Source organism: Protopterus annectens, chromosome 7.part0, assembly GCF_019279795.1.
Source record: "Protopterus annectens isolate FY-2018-M chromosome 7.part0, PAN1.0, whole genome shotgun sequence".
Lineage (NCBI taxonomy): Eukaryota > Metazoa > Chordata > Ceratodontiformes > Protopteridae > Protopterus > Protopterus annectens.
Window position 1 is genome coordinate 857,555,988 of NC_056739.1, and position 20,998 is coordinate 857,576,985.

The following is a 20,998-nucleotide window of genomic DNA, read 5'->3' on the forward strand; positions in this document are numbered from 1 at the left end:
TGCAAGCCGTTTCTGTCAAACCACAGTATTTGGTGTTTCATCCAGGCAGGGTTTCACTGAGGACTAACCCTTCATTCTTGCTAAAAGTGTGCTCTGAAACCAATCTGAACCAAACTTCCAACCTTTTTCCGTAATCATTCTAGTCAGTAGGAATATATGTTGCATAAACTTGAACTCCACAGACAATTGAGATTCTATTTGGACAGGACGAAAGAATTTCGAAGATCTGATCAACTCTTTGTATCGTATGCAGACACCAAGAAAGGATTTTCAGTTTCTAAAGTTACCCTTTCCAAATGGTTAACTGACTGCATTAAATGTATCTACTCTTTTGCCAACCAAACGTTAGAATATGGTGTGAAGGCCTATTCAACTAGAGCTGTCTCCACGTCTTCGGCTTATATGGCTCATTTACCTTTGGATACTATATGTGCAGCTGCCACTTGGTCCAAGCCTCATACCTTTATCACTCATTACAAAGTGGACAAGGCCTCTAGGGACAGAGCTTCCTTTGGTTCCACTGTCCTCAGGAATGTACTCCAGTGAGCCACCCAGAATTAGGTTGCTTGGGATGCTACCCACGTGTAAGAATAAATGGCAAGATTTAACAACTTCACATAAAGAAGTTATGTTCTTACCATAACGTTTCATGTGAGTTGTTTATCTCGCCTTTTTTTCTTACATTCCCTCCCACCTTCCCCCTCTGGGTCTCGAAGAACGGGTAGACTTTGGGGGTCTGGCAGTTTTTTCTAGGGTTCTTACTCCTGCTGGAGTACTTTTGAGTTACCTTTTTCTTGCTGCTGAGTTCAGCAAACTAGATATGGGGTAGGAAGGAGAGCATCATGGGATAGGGGGCCTGGCCTCGAGCTATTCTGAGATCTTTAGCTAGTAAAGCGGTCGACTTGGAGCCAATCCGAACCCACGTGTAAGAATAAAGGTGAGATAAACAACTCACATGGAGCATTATGGTGAGAACATAACTTCTTTTTTGTGCTGAAGAGTTTGCCATTTATACATCTTTCATAACCACTATGGCTCCAGAGATATGAACATTTATTTGAAATGTGAGGACATAATTTGATTCTGTTAAAAGACTTGGGCTCCGTCCATTGAAAGTTACAGTGCAAACTTCCTGAGCTTTATTGGGGTGAATGTGTTAAAAGGTTTCATAATTAAAAAATGTATAAACATTGACTTCATAGATATGTTCATCAAATCTGATCTGAAATAATGCCTAGAAGTGCAGCAAAGTATATCCACTTACATAAAGGGATTTAAGACCCTTGAAGTCATTTTCTTTGATTTCTGTAATTTTGTTGTTTTGAAGATCTATCATAAGGGTGTCAGGTGGAATGTTTTCAGGTACGGAGGTTAAACCTGTGAAATAGAAAGACAGAGAGTACTTTTAGTTAAATTTCTCTAAGATAAAGACTTGAAAATTGCATTTTTCTCTCCTTATGTATATATACTTACGAATTGTTTTTAAATACTTTCCTTATGTCTTAAATGATAACTTAATAAAACATACATTGATAGAAAAGAAAACAAACTATATTAACATTTTCTGTTTACATATCGCATAAATGGTCTTTGTTTACAGCTATCTTTAGTCCAACAGTACATAAATTGTCCAGTTCCTGCCTTCTCTTAAACCTCACTTCTCATCCTGAACATTATTCTGCATGTATTGTTCTCACACTTTCTATTTATTTCTATGTAATCTGCTCCTTCCCTTTTCTAAAGATGCCTCTTCCAGTTCTTCTATGTATTTTACAATATTCGGCACTTCAAATACAGTCGGTTTAAACTTTGATTTAAATTTTCTACTAATTGCTTTTTTGGCAGCCTACCGAATTAAACTTAACAAAGTCTTACTATATCTGGGCAATTTCAGATCCTGTGTCCTACCTCAAAATAATTATTTTCTTATTTACAGCTATTTGCTCACCCAGTGTTTCTGATGTGTACTCTGTAGGGAATTTTTAAAATCTGTCAGTCCATTTCCATTACACTCCCAGAATATATGTTCCCAGTTGCCTCTTTCTTTCCCATCACACCTCCAACATTTGCTATCTACCTGAGGAAAAATTCTTTGATATCTGATTTGGGTATAAAATACCAATGGTAAGTACTTCCAAACAAAAATCCTAAACCATTTGGACTTTGTTGCATACTTGAGAGTCATATGTATATGTCTTCCCATTGTTCCATTATAAATTGCTTCTCCAGCCTCTCTTCCCAATCTTTTCTAACCGCCTCTGATTTATATGCTGTAGTAATGATTTGTTTTTAACAGCTGCTTCCTTTCTATATTCAACTGAAAACTCTACCAGAACAAGTCTTTCACCTCTCCCATTCTCTTTGCCTTTACTCTGATTTCAATCTCTGGTAGGGAAGGCAGTCTGTAGGTAGTCCTGTAGTCCAAATGTCGTCTTGGCCTTGTCCCAGAATATCACTTTTCCCTCTGTAGTTATTTGCTTCCAATACCTTGGGTCTTTTGTCAGTTTTCTTCAGTAAATTCCTGCACCTTCTTGCCTGTTTTCTGTACCCCTACTGACGAAATGTCCTTTCTCCATTCTTGTGTTGACTTAGTCTTTAAAATACTTTATTTTATTTTCTGAATATACAGTATGGCTATTATTCCACTTAAGGATCTGCATCCAAAATCCATTCTCTTTTTTATTTATTGAACTTCCTCTGCTTCATTATCATCATTTTCCACGTTGAATTATAATCTTCTGCTTGTGTTATTTAGATGAGCTTTAACAGTATAGCTCTAAAATATCCCTTCAAATCATGTAATCCTAAACCACTTTGTTTTATCACAAGGATCAGCTTATCCCACCTAAATCTTGCATCTTTCCCCCTCTGATAAATTCCTTCATCCCATATTAATCATTGTCCAGAACATATCTTTTGGTTGATGAATATATCCCTGACCTGTATATAAAACTGAAAGGACTAAAAGCATTTTCCAGTCTCCACATATAAGTAATATTCTGTGCTGAAAGCTAATTATGTCTCTCAAAATTTTCTTAAGCTCTATAATAGCAGTTTTTGGTGGAATATAAATACATGCCAGTGTAATCCTCCTCCCTTTCCAGTATCCTTTAGTACCACAATTGTACCATTATTTATTGCCCCCCCCCCCCCACCTTCTATATCACTATTGGAGCTCCTCTGGTAGTCAGCATTATTACTCCCTTTTTCCTTTGTCCCTGACATTCTGAAGAATATCCATCCTGAAATCTAGCAAAATGTTTGTAATTAATGCTCAAAGTCTAAATGTGCATATGTTATTAGGAAGTGTCAGTGTATTCATTGTTGTTTGATCTTAAAAGAATGTAACATTGAGATTGAATTTTAGCTTCTGTTTTCATTTTCTGTCTAAAATCTCTCTAAGATTGATGACAGAACCTTTTACACTGACGTATGATCTTTATGACCAGTAATCATAAGCCATGTAGCAATTATATGGTAGATGCATGTCAGGTAATTGTATGGATACACAATTCAGTGTCGTACAACACCTGTGTGCAAAAACATATCATCTGCATATTATGTATCCTAAAAATATTGTTGTGCAGCACAAACCTAAATCCATATAATTTCCTAAAACTATGAGAAACTGCAGCAAACAGTGCCCCATCTCTATAAGGAAAGGGAGTACAACACGACCACATGGATTGGAAACCTTCAGGAGGGGAAAAGGCTGCACAGTAGTGTGATACCAGCCGTCCTAAAATCTCATTGTCAAAATGGTTAGGAAGTAATTTTGCATTGCCACTCTAGGCCTGTTACACATATTCTTCATCTGAATTTCACCTCTTTCTAATCCAGAAAGCACAAGGACACTATTTCCTTCAAAGAGCAAAATCTTTATTAATATCAAGTCAGTTCCCCAAGCAAAGGAGTTGTCATTTGATATTATCTATGCTTAGGCTGTTTTTATTGGGGGGGGGGGGATACTTATGGCAGGACCACTAGTTGCCAAATTTGGTGGGATTCGATGAAGTGATTTAATATGACAAGGAAAGAAAGAAATATCAGGAGGCCTATTCCACCAATGGAGCCACCCTCTTAATTGTATCTAACACAGCTTAGAAATAGTTGTATGGGCATATTTCCACAGCCCGGACACTGGTTATTGCATTATATGTGAAGGAAGCAATTTCACTGGTATAAATAAGTTGTTAGGATGTTATATTCTGAAATAATCAAAGTTAGCAAAGTCCAGAAACAATAGTCTTCTTTCTATAATTTTTTTCACTGAGTAAATAACAGTGAAAATTGTATGCGTTCTTCAGAAGAGGGTTATTTTAATCAGGGAGTCACATAAATGGAACTTGCATCATTAGAAACTTTCATCACTGTTAGATGGCAGCCGCCCAGTTTGAAATTAATTACCAGCATCACCATCAGCTTCATGACCTGTAGGAAAATAATAATGGCCCCATCTCTTTCTCTTTCCTTTGCTGGCATTGACCCTTTTTGCATGTTATCCATAAACTTACCAGAGCTGCTGCTTGTATGTTTTTCATTGCTCAGGGTGCTTTCTCTTTCTTACTCACCTCAGGACATCTCTTTTGTAATAAAAGGAAATTGCTGTGTATAACTTACTGTGTCTTGGTAAAAATAAATAAATAAATGCTATTACATAAATATTTGAACATATTCTGGATGGACATGCATGTAGATAGTTGTACACAAGGATTTTACCAAGTTTGGTGACAGATGCCTTAGGCTTAGACTGCAGTAAAGCCTGGGAGGTATTATTTCCAACTTGTAAACACAGAATTGGAGAAGAAGTCCACTTCACTGTCATAAGTCTTGGTGTGTGTTAATAGAGGACATTCATTGGCTATTTGATAAGTAGTAATGTCATCAGAGTTAAGATGGTCACTATTCATGCCATTGTTTGTGTTCAGCAAAAGATTGCTGGATGTGCTTGAAATGGTACAAATATTGCTGGTTTGCATTGCACTTCTGTCTTAACTTCTCTCAGCATTACTGCTGCATGGAATAAGCTCTAACAAATGCTTTCGTTGTGTATCTGCATCTGTTGACTTATGTATATTTATAGAACATAGCAACTTTAAAATATGATGTGTGTGTGTATTTTTAAACTGCTGTTGTATTGATGCTTTAGTAGTAAAACTAAAATCTCTAACTGTCAAGCATTCTAAATGTACAGTTGTCTTACTTTTGTTTGAGTTTTTGAATGTGTATATATGCCATAATATACACAGAGGTCTGATGGTATATTTTTCAGCTGTATATAAATCTGTTATCAAGATAGCTGTATGCTATATCATGCTTTGTATTCAAGTTGAGGCTGCAAATCGTCCATTTCTATCATCCCGGCTAGTTAATAAACACAAAAAATAAATAAATAAATATGATCATTAGCGACGGTGGATGCCTACCGGCAGATACAGAAAAAAGACATGAATATGCCCTGCATTTCTCTTTGGAGGTTCATCACTTCACTATGGTGCGCTTTCCTTAGCCTGTCTTCCTAGGAGTAGAGTGTTTACCAAGTGCCTTGTAGCGGCAGTAACAGTGTCACCACTATCACCGTGGTTTCTTGGATGAGTGGTAGCAGCTGACAGACACTGCTGCCCCTGTCCAGAGTTCTGTATCATTTTAATTCTTATGGACTCTACTGTGACTCATCTTCTAGAACACCATATGATATAACATATTATAATGCCAATTGTGAATTGTTTTCATTTGTTTCATATTTCCTGTATTCCAGTTAAAATGAAAGAAAAAAGGTTTGGTGTGGTGAAAGCTGTGCTAATGATGGCTTTGATTTTCAATACTCGAACTAAATGTAGACACATTGCCATCGCTGCCTGCTACGCAGGAGAATGGGGTTTGATTCTCTAATGGGGAGTCGTTGCATCTTTCTGGCAGTTAACAGAGAATTAAGGCTGTGAGCTGCTGACAAGCTGCTTCCTGTGGTTTGGGTTGATTCCCTCGGCCTCTCTTTGCCTACTGTGTGATCTTGAGCAAGTCCCTCAACCACATAGTCCTTTCAGGAAACGGCTAGGTTCCACTATGTTCTCTTGTCTGCAAACTAAGCAGAAAACTTAGAAGCTTGAGTTTTATGAAGTCTAGTAAGTTGAAAAACATCAACCAGACAACTTCCAAAACAATTTTACTAGTCTTGCTCACCTAAGAAGCTCAAGTTATACCAGTTAAGTACAAAAACAAATGTTTGTGTTTATAAGGGCACACTTGAAAAACTTGTCTTATGAACGTAAGACTTGAGTCAGTGCCTATTACTGTATATAGGTTCATAGTTCATAGTTTCATACTAGGCTATCTGCCCTGGGGCAATTATAAGCCTAGCCCGATTTTGTTTGGCTTACGCCACCCCTTGATTTGAGTATACTGTGCCCTTTTTAAGGTTTAGTTTGCTGTGCCTCTGTCTAATAGTGACACGGAAGTAATCCCCAGGGCAAACCTACAATCCCCCATCCACTCATCAAGATTCTTCTTGAAGAGATTCAGTGAGGTGCTCTGCCTAACATGAATTGGAATTCTGTTCCAGAGCGAAGGGAGCCTCTGGGTTATGAATCTGTCCCTCCAGCAAGTTCTATTTATTTCAGTGTTGAGGTTCAAGACCCTCGAGCGTGTGGCTCTAAGGGATTTAGATTTACTGAGGTGGAGCATGTCCATTAATTCTGGATTGGACATAGCTTTATATGTCAGGCATAGATCGCCTCAAAGTAGGCGGTATGCAACTGAGTAGAGCTGGAGTTTTTTTAACCGAGCAGCATATGACATCTGTTTGAGTCCCTTGATCCTCTTGGTGAGGTACTTTTGGGGTCTTTGTAATTGCTGCAGGTATCGGGTAAGGTACATCCCAAAAGGGGCATTGTATTCTATGATGGCCCTGATGAGGGATGAATAAAGGGGCACGATTACCTCTCTTGATATAGATGTGAATCCTTTCATGATGAGGTGGGCTATGTAAAAGGTCTTTCTAACCACTTTGGCAATGTGGTTGTCAAAGGAGAGGTTGCTATCAACTTGGGTCCCCAGATCCCTAATTAATTTCTCTGTACTTAATAGGTTACCGCCTATGTGGTAATTTGTGGGCACATTGTTTTTGCCAAAGGGTATGACTATACACTTTTTGGCATTTAGCTTTAGACCATGGCTCTGGCACCAGTTATCCATCTCTGTGAGACCTTTTTGAAGGATGTTTGTGTCAGCTGGAGAGTTGATTATGGCGCCTAGTTTGCAGTCGTCTGCAAACTTGGTGAGCCATAGTCCTCCCACATTGGCCTGTACCTCGGAAAAGTATATACCGAACAAGAGCGGTCCCAGGACAGAATCTTGTGGGATGCCAATTGTGACCGGTTTCGAGTTTGACATGGCTCCAGCAACTCTCACTCTGTGGGTTCTGTCTTTGAGCCAGTTTTCGACCCATCTTGTGACATAGAGGTTTATATTTAAGCTGGATAGCTTATTTATGATGCCCGAGTGGGGTATTGTGTCACATGCCTTTGCTAGGTCCAGATAGGCTGTGTGGACTACCTTCCCTTCATCTATGGCTTTGGTGACTGTTTCGAAGAAGTCAACCAGATTCAGAAGGCAGGATCTGCCCTTGACGAAGCCGAACTGGGTAGGATCTAGTGTCTGTAGGTCCCCAATGTCTTTGTTTATGAGCTCCATGATGATCCTCTCCATAGCCTTGCAGACTAAGCTAGTCAGGCTTATGGGGCGATAGTTTCCAGGGTCCTTGGAGGCTCCACCTTTGTGGAGTGGGACCACTGTTGCTGTACGCCATTCTGTGGGCACATATCCTGTGGTGAGACTGGATTGTACAGCTGTTTTATTTGAGGGATTAGTTCTTCTTGGAATTCATGTAGGACGCAACCCGGGACGCCATCTGGTCCCATGGAAGCAGTGTTTTTTGCTTTGGAGAGGGCAGCCTTCACCTTAGCATCAGAGATGTTTGGGAGGCAGCCCTCTGCCTGGATAGATACTTGCTCTTTTGGGGGGAGGGGTTTGCACTGAACCTGTCTGCCAGGATATTTTCGATGTCTGTGGGTTCAGTGTATTTTTTGACGTTTAGAATCAACTCAGAACAAGTCTGGGAGTTGCATCCCAGGTTCCTAACATAACTGAAAAAAGCCTTATGATTGTCTTTAGTGTCCTAAGCAATTTTTCTCTCGAAGCTGGCCTTGGAGGATTTTATGAGGGATCGTAATTTTTTGCTAGTACTGATCAGGGATGCCTTCCCTATTAGGGATTTTGCTCTATCATGTAGTATCTTCCTCCTTCTGTTGTACAGTTTATTTATGGCTGGGGTCCACCAGACTGGACGCCTGCCTTTGGATGTTAGGGTTTTGGTTTTGTTTGGGATAGCATGATCCATGCATTCCTGGAGATGTCCGTAGAATGCGTTTATATAGGATTCTGCAGTTTGGGCCATAGTTTCCACTGGCCCTGGGGCCTTGAAGGATTCCACTTCGGTTTTGAGAAGTTCGCTTTTGAGAAGTTTTTCACTGTGGTTTTCTGGGCTGGGGGTGGGGTCGGGATGTGGACATCCAGTGAAATTAATTTGTGGTCTGATCTTACTAATGAGGGATATACTTCAGGTGTGGAGCATAGAGTCCCCATGTTGGTAATGATCAGGTCTAGTATGTTATCCCCTCTTGTGGGAGTGGTGACTAGTTGTTCCATAGCATTTGAGTTTATAATTTCCAGGAACCTTTGGGCTAAGGTGCTGGGACTTGAGTAGTGCTCCCAGTCTATGTTTGAGTAGTTGAAGTCGCCCAATATAATGGTGTTCAGAGAGATCTTCATGTTCTCCAATGTTTTCAGAAAAGCTGAGTGGGATTCCTAACTTTGAGAGGGTGGTCTGTAGGATGCTATAAACTGAAAAGCAGTCTTGCCCACTGTTAGTTGCACATGGATGGTCTCCGATACTTCGTGCAATGCCACAGAGAATTAAGGCTGTGAGCTGCTGACAAGCTGCTTCCTGTGGTTTGGGTTGATTCCCTCGGCCTCTCTTTGCCTACTGTGTGATCTTGAGCAAGTCCCTCAACCAGATAGTCCTTTCAGGAAACGGCTAGGTTCCACTATGTTCTCTTGTCTGCAAACTAAGCAGAAAACTTAGAAGTTTGAGTTTTATGAAGTCTAGTAAGTTGAAAAACATCAACCAGACATATAATGAAGTCATTAACGCTATATTTTTTCTACAAGTTTTGGTTTTAGATGAATTGTACTTGTATGCATGCTGCCTGTATAAAATCAGCAAGTGTCATGCATATGATTTTCTTTCTGGATTTCTTTGCTTGGCCATCTAAAAATAAATCTAAACATTTTATAGCTAATTGATAGATGAACAGCATTTACAATTATAATGTCCTGGATTCTGTTTAAACATATAATAAAGCAAGATAAAAGTGACTTTAAAAGTATTGGGGCAGTTAATATTTTTTATATTTATTGCTCGATTACAGGGAGAAAGCTGCAAGGTGTATGCATAAAAAATTATTTCATTTTGTAGATAAGTATATGCTGAAATGCATGTCATGTTTAGGATTTATTCACATTTATTTTCTAAGAAATGTAGAATAATGACACTCTTTTCTTTGCTCAGTAACAAAAATAAAGGCAGGTGGAGGAGACACCACTGATTGTACATAAATCATGAATGCTACTTATTATTTGCACTCGCTGTACTTTATTTTATAGTATTTCCAAATGTTTTTCCTGTATGTATTTCTCTGCTATGCCGTGCTGACTGGTAAGCCTCTCCAAGCATAGATAGATCCATATGTTGCCCTGGCAATTTGAGATCACACTACATATCTGCTGCATCAAGAATCTGTTTGGGGTGAGGTAGGGTGTCATTTATCCAGCTTGGGGGGGGTGGCTTGTTGCCTCACCAGCTTCCCAGCTGGTGATGTACACACCCACAACATTGGAGGGATTGCCTAAAGCCCCTCAGTCCATGAATTCTTGCTCCCTTGCATGCGTCACCAGCTTGAGCAGCCAGAGTACTAATCCATTCCAGACAGGCTCCAACTTTTGGTTGTTGCTTGGAGGTTTGCCTCACACCACCAGAGAGGCAAGCAACACCAAACTGCACCTGTTTCCCTTTCAGGATAGGTACCACCCATCCTTCCTGCCAGCACAGTCATTGTCAGTTGCCTGGGTTCATCATCAGGGCTTTATTTCTTTATGCCATCAGACTGGCTAATGTTTCCAAGTCATAACCACCCTCACACCACTCACTACACATGCAGCACAACCCCTTTCTTAACCCTATCTCCACAGCCTACATCAAGTCACTCCTACTAAAACTGAAACCTTGTTCTCCCTCTGCCGATAACCTCTCTCCCCTTTTTCTTAAACTCTTTGCTCGTTCCCTAGCCTATCCTGTCTCTATCGTAATAAATCTGTTAAGAGTCTGCTGTCCCCAACATCTGCAAATCTTTCTACACCATTCCACTTCACAAAGGAGGTAACTCCACTGAGCCATCTAACTACAGACCCATTGCCATCCAATCTCCTCTATCCATAATCCTCGAAAAAAATGTATTCACACACAGCTTTTAACTTGCCTTATTAATGAAAATCTTCTGACCCCCACTCAACATGGCTTTAGGCCACACCACAGCACCTCCACTGCCCTCCTATACTTCACTCCTCATGTCTTGCCTCTTTCTCGATCTCTTTAAAGCTTTCGATACTGTCTACCATTCCAAGCTGCTTACTAAGGTTACTGACCTTAATTTTTCCCTCTCTACTATTCACTGGTTCTCAAGCTATCTATCAGATAGGCACCAGTCTGTCAGATGGGAATCTGCTTGCTCCCTTTTCCTACCTATCCAAACTGGTGCCCCTTAAGGCTTAGTACTTGGCTCCCTCCTATTCAACATCTTCACCAATCATCTTTACTCCTCCTGCAACACCTCCTCCCTCATACAGTGTGACAATGATTCCACTCATCTCTTGTGCTGACAGCATCTCTAAACTTCTTTCTGTCACCCAAAACTCCTTCTCACCTGTGGAAAAATGGCTCACAGAACATCAACTTATACTCAGTCCCAAAAACACTAAGCTCCTACTATTTCTCCATAAAACTCTCCACTAACTTAAATCCACCTTTAATATTTCTTCGCTAGATAACACTCTCGTCAAAGCTGAGTCTCACACTAAGTTACTGGGTACAATAATTGATGACCATCTCAAATTCAACATGTCCAATACTGTATCAAAAAAACCTAACATGAAGCTGGATCTTCTCTACAGGAATAAGAAATGTCTTGCTTCTAACTCCAAAACCCATCCTTGCCCAATCCTATCTCCTTCTGTCTCTCATCTAAGCCTCCCCTATCCTAACTCACCTCCGGTCAAACCTTCTCTCCAAACTAGAACAAGCTTACAATAACATAGCCAGATTCGCCAGTAACCAACCTTATAAATTCCATCATTGCCTTGCCCTGAAGCAGCCTCAAAGGCTAGAATGCCACCAGCTCTTACTACTTGCCCAGCTGCAGCTGACTCGGTCCCTACTCAACAAACCGCTATCCTTCCCATCACTCTCTACCTTAGTATTCCTTTATACCCCAACCAGGTCTCTTTGTAGTTCTGACCAGCACCTTCTAGACATCTATATACCCAACAAAACTTATGGTGAACTCCTCTATAAACACTCTTGTGTCCCATGTGTAGAATAGGCTACCACCTCGCATCCGTAGCATCACTAGATCCAGCTGGTTTAAAACTGAAGTCAAGCACTACTTTCTGAACTCAAAAGCCTGTCCCTGCCTAAATCCCCATAATTTGCATTTTCCTTTCTTGTTCTTTTCACTACCTATCTACATATAATAATTCAATGACTAATCTGCTCACTAGACAATACTACATTATGCTACTTGGGAAAGATGTGTCATTACTGTAAATACTTAAATGCACTAGTTGTATTTACTTAATTTTGTTTTTTTTTATTACAGTTATTCATTTCACCTGATCACTGCATATGTAATGTTTGCTAATGTATTGCTGAACTGTTTTTCTTGGGTTTTATATATTGCCTACTATGTTATCTTTTTATGTTTGTATTGCTGGAGCTTTTCTCCTTGGGTCTCCACTGAAAACAGGCCATTGGCTCAGATGGACTAACCTGGTTAACAAATGTCAAATAAATAAATAAAATAAATAATTTGTTGTGCTGCTGAGGCCATGGCAGTTACTAGCAGTATATTTTTAAGTACAGTGAGCACTGCTGGTCTAACTGAAAATATAAATATTTGTATGGTTTATAGACTCTTCAGTGTAATACATTTATTCAATGATTAAAGAAATAATCTTTTAATACATGTCAAAACTAAAGTCCATGCAACTTCTTTATTACAAATTTGGCACCTTAAAACCTAGAAGGTTAAATAATGAATGTTGTGTAAAAGCTCATGATAATTTTTAGTAACTGATTGAGTTTGTCATGTGATTATTTCTATTTAAAGATTTGGAGAATGTTTTGATGCTTTTTACTCTGAGAAGGCATTAGTTGGGGCCCCTTAAGTGTGAGAATGTGTAATGAAGAAGTTGCATTGATTTTTGGTTATGATATAACCTGATGAAGTAGTAAGATTTTAATAATGTATTACGATGTGAGCAAGTTTTGATGCAACATGCTTAACTGTTATTATGCAGTGTTAGTAAATTGTATCTGAGGTCACTTTTTACTTTTTGTAGCATCACTAGCCATCCAACGGATGAGTACATAATTGTATGACCATTGGGAAAATCCCTGTTTGCCAATCCACATATCATGAAATGCTAACAGTTGCAATATATCACACTGACTCTGTTGCCTGTCAGTTGTCAAAAGGGATGAGACGTAAAAAAAAAAATTATAATTGCCTATGTTTTTTGGGGTGCATCTGCTAGAATAGTGCAATCACACGCACATAATTAAAACACACATTTTCAGGATTGCTTTCCTTTAATCTTGTATAACAACCCTTGTTGTAACTAGAGGACGGACCCTGTATAAGAATTAACAAATGCCTTTTAGTTCTGCTTAAATAACATTTAATTACATTATTGTAAACCTGTAGCAGTATAAGAATGTGTTACTAGTCATTTATTCCATGACTATATAGTCTGAAGTGTGAATATCCACTTTTTTTTTCTATAAAACTATTTCAGTTTCAGACCACTAGAGGAAGTCGCAGCTTGAGAAAAAGATGTTCAGTCAGCATTTGTTATGCCAGAATGATGTTTAAGTATTCCTGCCTTTAAAGATGTTTTGTCAGTGCTGCATGCTTTACAAATGCGGAAAGACAAATAAATAACACTCAGTTAAAAATGAAAAAACAGTTATGTATCTGGGAAACGTTAGTAACCAATGTGATTGAAGACTCCAGCATAATGCATTGTTGTTATATACCTTGTACAAGAGCCAAAGATAACATCATCTTCTGTTGACACATGTTTAAGACGGTAATTTAAAAATAATCATTCTGATATAAAAATGTCAAAGTAAATAGACTAGTAGTGGATGGACATCATATGCTCAATAGGTTGAGTTTTTCCAAATACAAGTTGAGTCTCCCTCCAGTGGATTAAATTTGAAATGCGTGAACAGAATAAAATAAAGACCCTATGAATCAACACAGTCACCTTGCCAGATAAATGTTCTGGATATCTGCAAAACATCAGTTCTTATCCTGAGGTTAACGCTCACTATCGGAATAGAGCTATATTGGAGTCAATGGCCATGTGGTTTTACATTTTATTAATTATTGGATTAATTATATGTGCACATTATTTGTTACTTTACTTAAGCACTTTAAATGAGATAGTAAACTTTTCTATTTTGATCCCATTTAACTCTGGTTAGGGCAATAAAATTAGGATGTATTACTGAAAAGTAAAGTTTAAGTATGCAGGTGAGAGGTATTTTAAGTGATGGGGTGAGAATAACATTTTAATGCAGTTTGCTTTTTTTAAATGAGAAATCAACAGAGATCATTGCATTGCCTAATTGTGGCTGGTAAATCATTCCAGGTCTTGGAGTTCTGAACTAAAAGTCATGTCCACTAGCTTTTAGACAGTTTATAGATCAGTTTATGTACATGTATGATTGCCTGTGTAGTAAGTGATGATTTAATAAAGATGTGTCTTGTTTAAAAAAAGGCAGGAACTGAATAATGTATGTAATATTGCTTATCTTATATGATATATAGCAAATATATGTGAAGTGTAATATTTATGTTAAGATATTTTGATTACTTTTATATGAATGTAAATTTGTCTGTGTCACAAGTATAATTCAATACAGGTGTTTGGGGGGGGAACAGAGAGAGAGATTCAGTGATATCCTGTCCGGTTGTGACTTGAGTAATATCCAGCGTTTGTGGCAGGTTTATGTGACAGAAGTGGATAGTGATTATGAGTCTTCATTTTGAATGCAAGTGTGGAAAAAAACAAGGAGCTCTGTTGTGGTGCTTAGCTCCAAGACTGATTTTGCACGGTGATGTGGCATCACTGAGGCTTCTTTCCTCTGTCACATTTTTACAGCCCCATATTTAAGTGATCTTCCAAACAGCAGGGATTATTTAAAACTTTGGTGAGATGCATTTCTTTATTTACATTTTACGGACTGTAATCTTATTCCCCTTATCAATTATAATGCATATACCCTAAAACTGCATGAAGGGCTCCTGTCCCTTTGTGTCAACCATAAAATTGTAATTTTATGCAAAAGACTAATTATCCATCAGTCTCTTTCACTGAATGAATAGTTATTCCACTCCCAAGTTAAATGAATTTTCTTCATCTGTAAGGGAACCTCTAATTTGCCTCATTTTTTTCTTCTTCTTCAGATGGTACTCGGTTACGCCCTCTTTGAAAGCGGTATTGTTTTAATTAAAAGGAGCTTTGACTTGTACTACTCTTGATTGTTGTGATTTTCTTATTTGGCAGCTTTTCTACACTTGTTGCTGTCAGATGCCAAGTTCTTAATTTAAGTAACTTGCTTGTATATAAATATTGTTTTCTATGTACGTTAATTGACGACAGTGTTGACACGGTCACATTACCATTGTTTGTGCACTGACACAGTTTTATCTCACGGTATATGAACTGCTAAGTGCCATGGCAGACAGTATACGCTGTTACTTGGTAAGGAAGCCATTACAGTGATGCTATTTTTGGCCAGTTTGTACATTCTGGGTGGTTGAACGAAGCTTAATTTGACCAGATCTTAATTATTCTTTATGCTTAATGCTCCAGTGTTAATATAAGCTTATACATAATGGAAACATTTCTTTGACTTATTTTCTTTTTTCTTATATTCTTTTGCTTTGCCTAGACAACCTTGAATATCATCTTTTTAATTTATTCACCTTTAAACCTGAATGGGCAATTACAGTGTAGGTAAACGTGTGCTTAGGAATCTCTTGTCTTTGCGTAACTCTGTGTGCAAGTGAGATCATCAACCAAGACTTCTGTGACTGTACTTATAGCTTTATTGAGCAGTGCTTATCCATCCTGTCTGAAAAACTGAAAATAAAAGGATTAAAACCAATATTGTGGTTTCCAGATACTTTTCCTTACTCTATCAGCTTTATTTGGTGCTCAGCATTTATATTTATTTATTTATTTATTTATTTTTTTTTTGAAATTTGATTTTTGTGACTGTGTTCATTTTCATATTGATATTTAAGCTGAATTACTTTAATGACCCAAAAGTAAAAAAAAAAAAAAAAAAGCTCAAATTAAGAAACTAGTTTGGAAGAGCCAGGGATCATCACTTGACACTTAACTAATGTTTCCCCTCCTGTAAAGGTAATCTAAGGATCAGAAGTAGAGGAGGGCAAATATCTTCTACTTTTGAGAGCAAGCAGGAAGCAAAGATGAAAGGGGAGTTAGTTGCCACCTCCTGTTAGGCAAGTGATGAAGCAGAGGTGGGTTTAGACTGCATTAAAGGATGGCCTGTTTGTAGATGGTTTACTGGAAGTTTAACTGCAGTAAATCATATACTAGACTGATTATACTGCATGTATGAGAGAAGAAACGCTTTTAAATAACTAAGCTGCTTCTACAGTATGTGGACTTCATGCAGTGTGAAAGTAAGAGCTTGCTGAAAATTAGGTGGTAATAGAAAGGCAGCTTAATTGGAAAAATTATATCTCCGTGTTTGGTATGAAGTTGTTTAAATGCAAATTGAAATTGTGTTGTACAACATGAGTGTCTTATTTGTTGATGGTATTTTCTGGGAAGTAACAAAAAATATTAAAAGAAAGAAAAAAAGCTAGAATTAACTTAACTTCTGTTTGTCAAAGTTAGATGATTATTCCACAATGAGTGAAGGAACTCCTCTTTGGGCTGTGGTAGGAGTACACTGTGCTAGAAGTCTAAAGTTGAACACATGGTTCTTAGTAAAGAAAGCCTGTCTACAAAGGTTGATTGTGACATACTTATATAGGTGCCCCTGTGATATCCTTACAAAACTGTGAAGAACTGAGCAGTGATGTGATTGTTAAGGGACATGACAGGCAAACTGAGATACCTAGTTATAAACAACTGTCCTAGATCTCAGCCAAGGGTCAAGAAAGCGATGGCACAAGAAGAGGTGTGTGTATATAGAAGTACTATTTACTAATTATACAAGTCTGACTTTATGAGTAAGCAGTTTGCTTTGTTAGACTAGCTTCTTGGGTGTTGAAGGAGCAGCTTTTTGCTGGCTTGCTCATTGAGGGAAGGAAGTTTTTTCTGCTTGTGATCTGAAATGTCCCCAGTGAACAGGACTTGTGCCATAATTATGCTGCAAATTGGTGGTGGGTGTGGGGGCTAGAGATAACTGACATTATATGTAATGATGCCCATGACATCAATAGCTCTGTCCACTTACGACATTCAAAAAAATTCCCTAAGGTGCAGGACAGCTTATATGATGCTGCCTGCTGCTCTGCTCCAAACCATGTCCCCTTTTCAATAGGGGACTGCTGCAGATACATCACCGAGGGGTAGTACTAGCTACACTAAGTGTAAAATGTAACATAAGAACTAAATGACAGTAGATGATCAGCTAGATGGAGTAGAAAAAAAGACATTTGTTTTGCTGAAAATTATACAGCTCTGGTTTCATGCATAAGAGATTTCTGTAGCCTCTTCAAATTATCCCCGTAGTGATCATTATCTTTGGCACTACTGAGTTCATGGTGGTTCATGAAGATCAATGTCAATCCTAGAGCAGGCATTGGTGACCCACCTTAGTGAGTCAACCATTAGGTACATTCTCTCATCCGTTCCATTTCAGCACCTTTTCTCACATACCTTCATGCTGATGGGGCTATACCATGACATTATGAGCCACACTATAAGAGCATTCATAAGCTCCTGAGTCTGCCAATTCTTTTCTGCCACTTAAACAGTTCAGATTTTGATTTTGAATTATGTCAGTGAAAAAGTGTTTTTCTGGCCAAAATATAACAAGACTAGAACAGTGGATCCGATGCATAACTTGCCCTTCCTACATAGAAAGGGTGGTAGCTTAATTCAGTGCAGCACTAAAAAGCCTTCTGATTGTCAGGGCAAAGCAGAGCAATGGATCAGGATACATGCCTGATTAAACAGCGTTCATTGTAGCTCGACAATCCTGCATGCATCATTGGGGCTTAGCATTGTGGGTCAGGCTGCTGTGTGAGTGAGTAAGCCAGCATATTATATGATAGTTTCCTGGGTGATGATCCCAGGTGGAAGAAGCATGGATTTGATGGTCAGCAGGTTTATAAAGAAAAAGATTCAGAAAAGAAAGGGGAAAACACTTGTTTCAATATTGTCTGTATGTATTACCTTACAGAGGAATTTGATGTAAAGCAGTGCCATCCATAAGTGCCAGCAGTTCAGCCTGGGTACCTTCAAATATTAGAGAGAGAAGCTTTTGGCCTAGCTCATTGCTAGGAGGATGATGGTGGTTGAATATACCACACTGAAGGATCATTGGCAGTTGGGTCCCACTCACAGTCTCACTTCCCTGCTGGATTATATTTTATTTGCTTGATTCAGTCTTTCTAATCTTTCCTTTTAAGTGCCTTAACATTATATATCCCTTCCATCCCTACTTTTTTTCCACTCATCCTTGCACTCTTGAATGTCTAAGTGGATTCCTGCTGAACCACCCATTCTGTTGGTGCCTTCTACCTTTTTTCTTACATTTTCCCACCTCTCCTATGCCTTTTTGAATGCCTCTCTTGATTCTTGCCCCACCACACATTCCAGTATCTCATTCTGTAAACCACAGCAATCTCTATGAAAAAGTACTTTTGAGATTGTAGGGGATAACTACTTACTCAGCCTGCTGCCTTTAGCCTCTTCTTACTCCCTGTATTGTTCCTGTTCAACTTGACCCTTTTAAATCTTCTAGCCATAATCATATCCCTCCATCTTTCTAGTGTCAGGCGAGACGCAGTCTAACTCCTCCTGCCTCTAGTTATATTCATTTTCCCTCCATCCCATTGGATCTTTTTCTTAGTTTTCTGCTTGATTTCTTGCAGCAGTCTGATTTCCTTTTCTTGACACGTGGTTTTCAGAGCTGCACAGTTCTTAGAGAACAGAAGGGAAGCATTATATTTTTGATCATTGTCTCTTTCCTCCTGTGGGTATACTCCAGCATTGTGTTGGTTGCCACTTCCCTCTCACTCTGCTCAAAGTGGTCCATTCATGGTGTAACCAACACCCCTCTGTGTCCTTTTCCTGCTGTGTTGGCATAGGTTCCACTCCACCTAGCTGAAATTTCACACCAGTGCTGCTGTAGCCTAGGTACATTACATTGCTTTTATTTCCACTGAACCTCAATGCCATCTTTTTGATGATTTGTTCAGCATTTCCGTATCTTTTGCTGGACTATTTCTCACATTTTCCATTGCTACACTCTTGTGCCATCAGCATAGCCCTCAGATAAGTACGAGCCAAACATAATGAAAGGTGAGGGACCCAGGAGAGACCCATGTTCTATTCCCACTTGTCACTCTTCTAATTCCTGACACCATTTCTCTCACCACAACTCTCTGTGTCTTACCATTCAACCATGCAACTGTCCAATTACTCAGTCTTTTTTTTCTACCTCAGTAACTTGCTTGATACGTTCTGTATTAATACCACACATCAGTCCATTCATTCTGGGACCATGAGTACTACATGCTCTTGGACTGGACAGTAGCTCTGTGGCCCACTCTTTCTCACATGGGAACCCAATCAGCAAGAGTCTGGTGGGAGCAGACCAGATAGATTCTCCTCATTGTAAAGATTGTGTTTCTACTCCCATCTCTCTTTAGTTGGAAGGGGTATGTGACTTTCATCCGTCCCATGCATGTCAGTGACTTCACTGACTTTATCTGGTATGTCATGTTCCAGTTGGTGAGAATCCAGTGCATTATGCTCATACCCTGTTACTTTGGTGTGCTTTGATAGCATCACTGGACATGATAGATTCCTTCTGGCACATCTGCCACTGGGGTCTACACAGGAGGATCTTTTTGGCGATGGTCACTATAACAGTGAATCATTATACTTGAGTTTGCATGTTTTTTCTGTTTTCTGCCTGGATTTTTTCAAGCTACTCACAATTTCTTGTAAATGTGCATATATAGGTGGTCCAAGACTCTGATGTAAAACCAATATTGTTATGTTTACTATTTGAACCCTGTTGATTGCTCATTATCATACCAAAGTTTTTTGCATGTGAATAGTTGCTCAGTGTTACTTCTTTCAGCAGAAATATTCAGAAATAAAGAAAAACAATTCTAGATGTCAAGGGAAATGAGGCTTAACTAAAGTACCAAACAAGTGGATCATTTCCCAGAATTCCATCCTATCAAAACTGGCCAGTAAAACAGCTAGGATCTTTATATTTAATCAGAAAGCATAGTCTTCCTGTCTCGCTCCACTACAGCAGAATCTAGAAATTTAATAATTTTATAGGGAATCAAGGTTCAAGGAAAGGTGTGCCAAGGAAGTATACATGCAGTCAGTAACTTGGTCATAAGGGGAGTAAATTATATGTTCCATATCATTACATATCTGTGTTCCATCCTTTATTTTCTCTCCCCCCCCCCCCACAGCTGATCAGCGGCCACTAGCTCCTCCTCGTGCTCACCTGGTCTATTGGACCCACCTCAGCCTCCCCCAGGCTCACCCAACCCATGTCCAGGGCTGGCAGGGAGACTGAGGATGCTAGTTCAGTATCACACTGTTACCAGGGAGTGTGTCCTAACCACCTACCACCCTAAATTCGGCTTGTAAGCTCCATGATTACTGCTTCTGGGAGGTGCATACACACCCACCTGACCAAGTACTGAACTTGCCAGTCTCTCAGTGCTGCCATTGCATCCAGCGTAGGCAGAATTCCTCCCACCAGGATGGGCAAGCTGGCATCAGCCACTCGCACCCATTCACATGAGCTGCTGGAGTAAAACAGACGTACAGATTTGCCACTTTATTTGGAACATCCCATGGTTCTTTTGTTTTGCACTGTGTATTTCTTCTATTTTTTTAAATAAAACATTCTTATTTCTTTCTTGTGTGGAACTAAACAACTTTTTGTACAACTGTTAAGTATTGATTTCTGTTTAGTATTTATGCACATGTCCTACGGATATTTGTCTAAAATTTACTGGCTATCTGGGGCATACTTCATCTGTGAGTTTCTCTTTAATTGTATGTAGAGTTTCAGGGCTTGAAATCTAAATAACTAAATTATACTTCACAAATCCTCCTTGGGGTATCCATTCTTTAAACTGTTTTGTAGACATCTTCATAGTCATACTTTTATATTATGTAACAATTGTTTTTATGTGTGGAGCTGTCTGTATATTCTCTCTTTCTCTTTACATGTAATTGGTTTTATTGCCAGTAACAAAAAAAAATCCTTTTCAAATGTATCTTGGTTCTGTATTTTTATTGAGTATTGTTTAATTGGCCATTCATTCCTGGATTGCATGCATAGTAACTATTT

At 38.9% G+C, this 20,998-nt stretch overlaps 1 protein-coding gene across 4 annotated transcripts in view; it reads right to left on the minus strand.

Annotated features, from left to right (window-relative positions):
* Positions 1-20,998, minus strand: part of ASPN (asporin) — a 433,787-nt gene that overhangs the window by 134,914 nt on the left and 277,875 nt on the right. For all 4 annotated transcript variants that reach the window (XM_044077412.1, XM_044077411.1, XM_044077409.1 and 1 more), the window contains exon 3: positions 1,265-1,377. In XM_044077412.1, the coding sequence (XP_043933347.1) occupies positions 1,265-1,377 (113 nt within the window). The remainder of the gene's footprint in view (positions 1-1,264; positions 1,378-20,998) is intronic.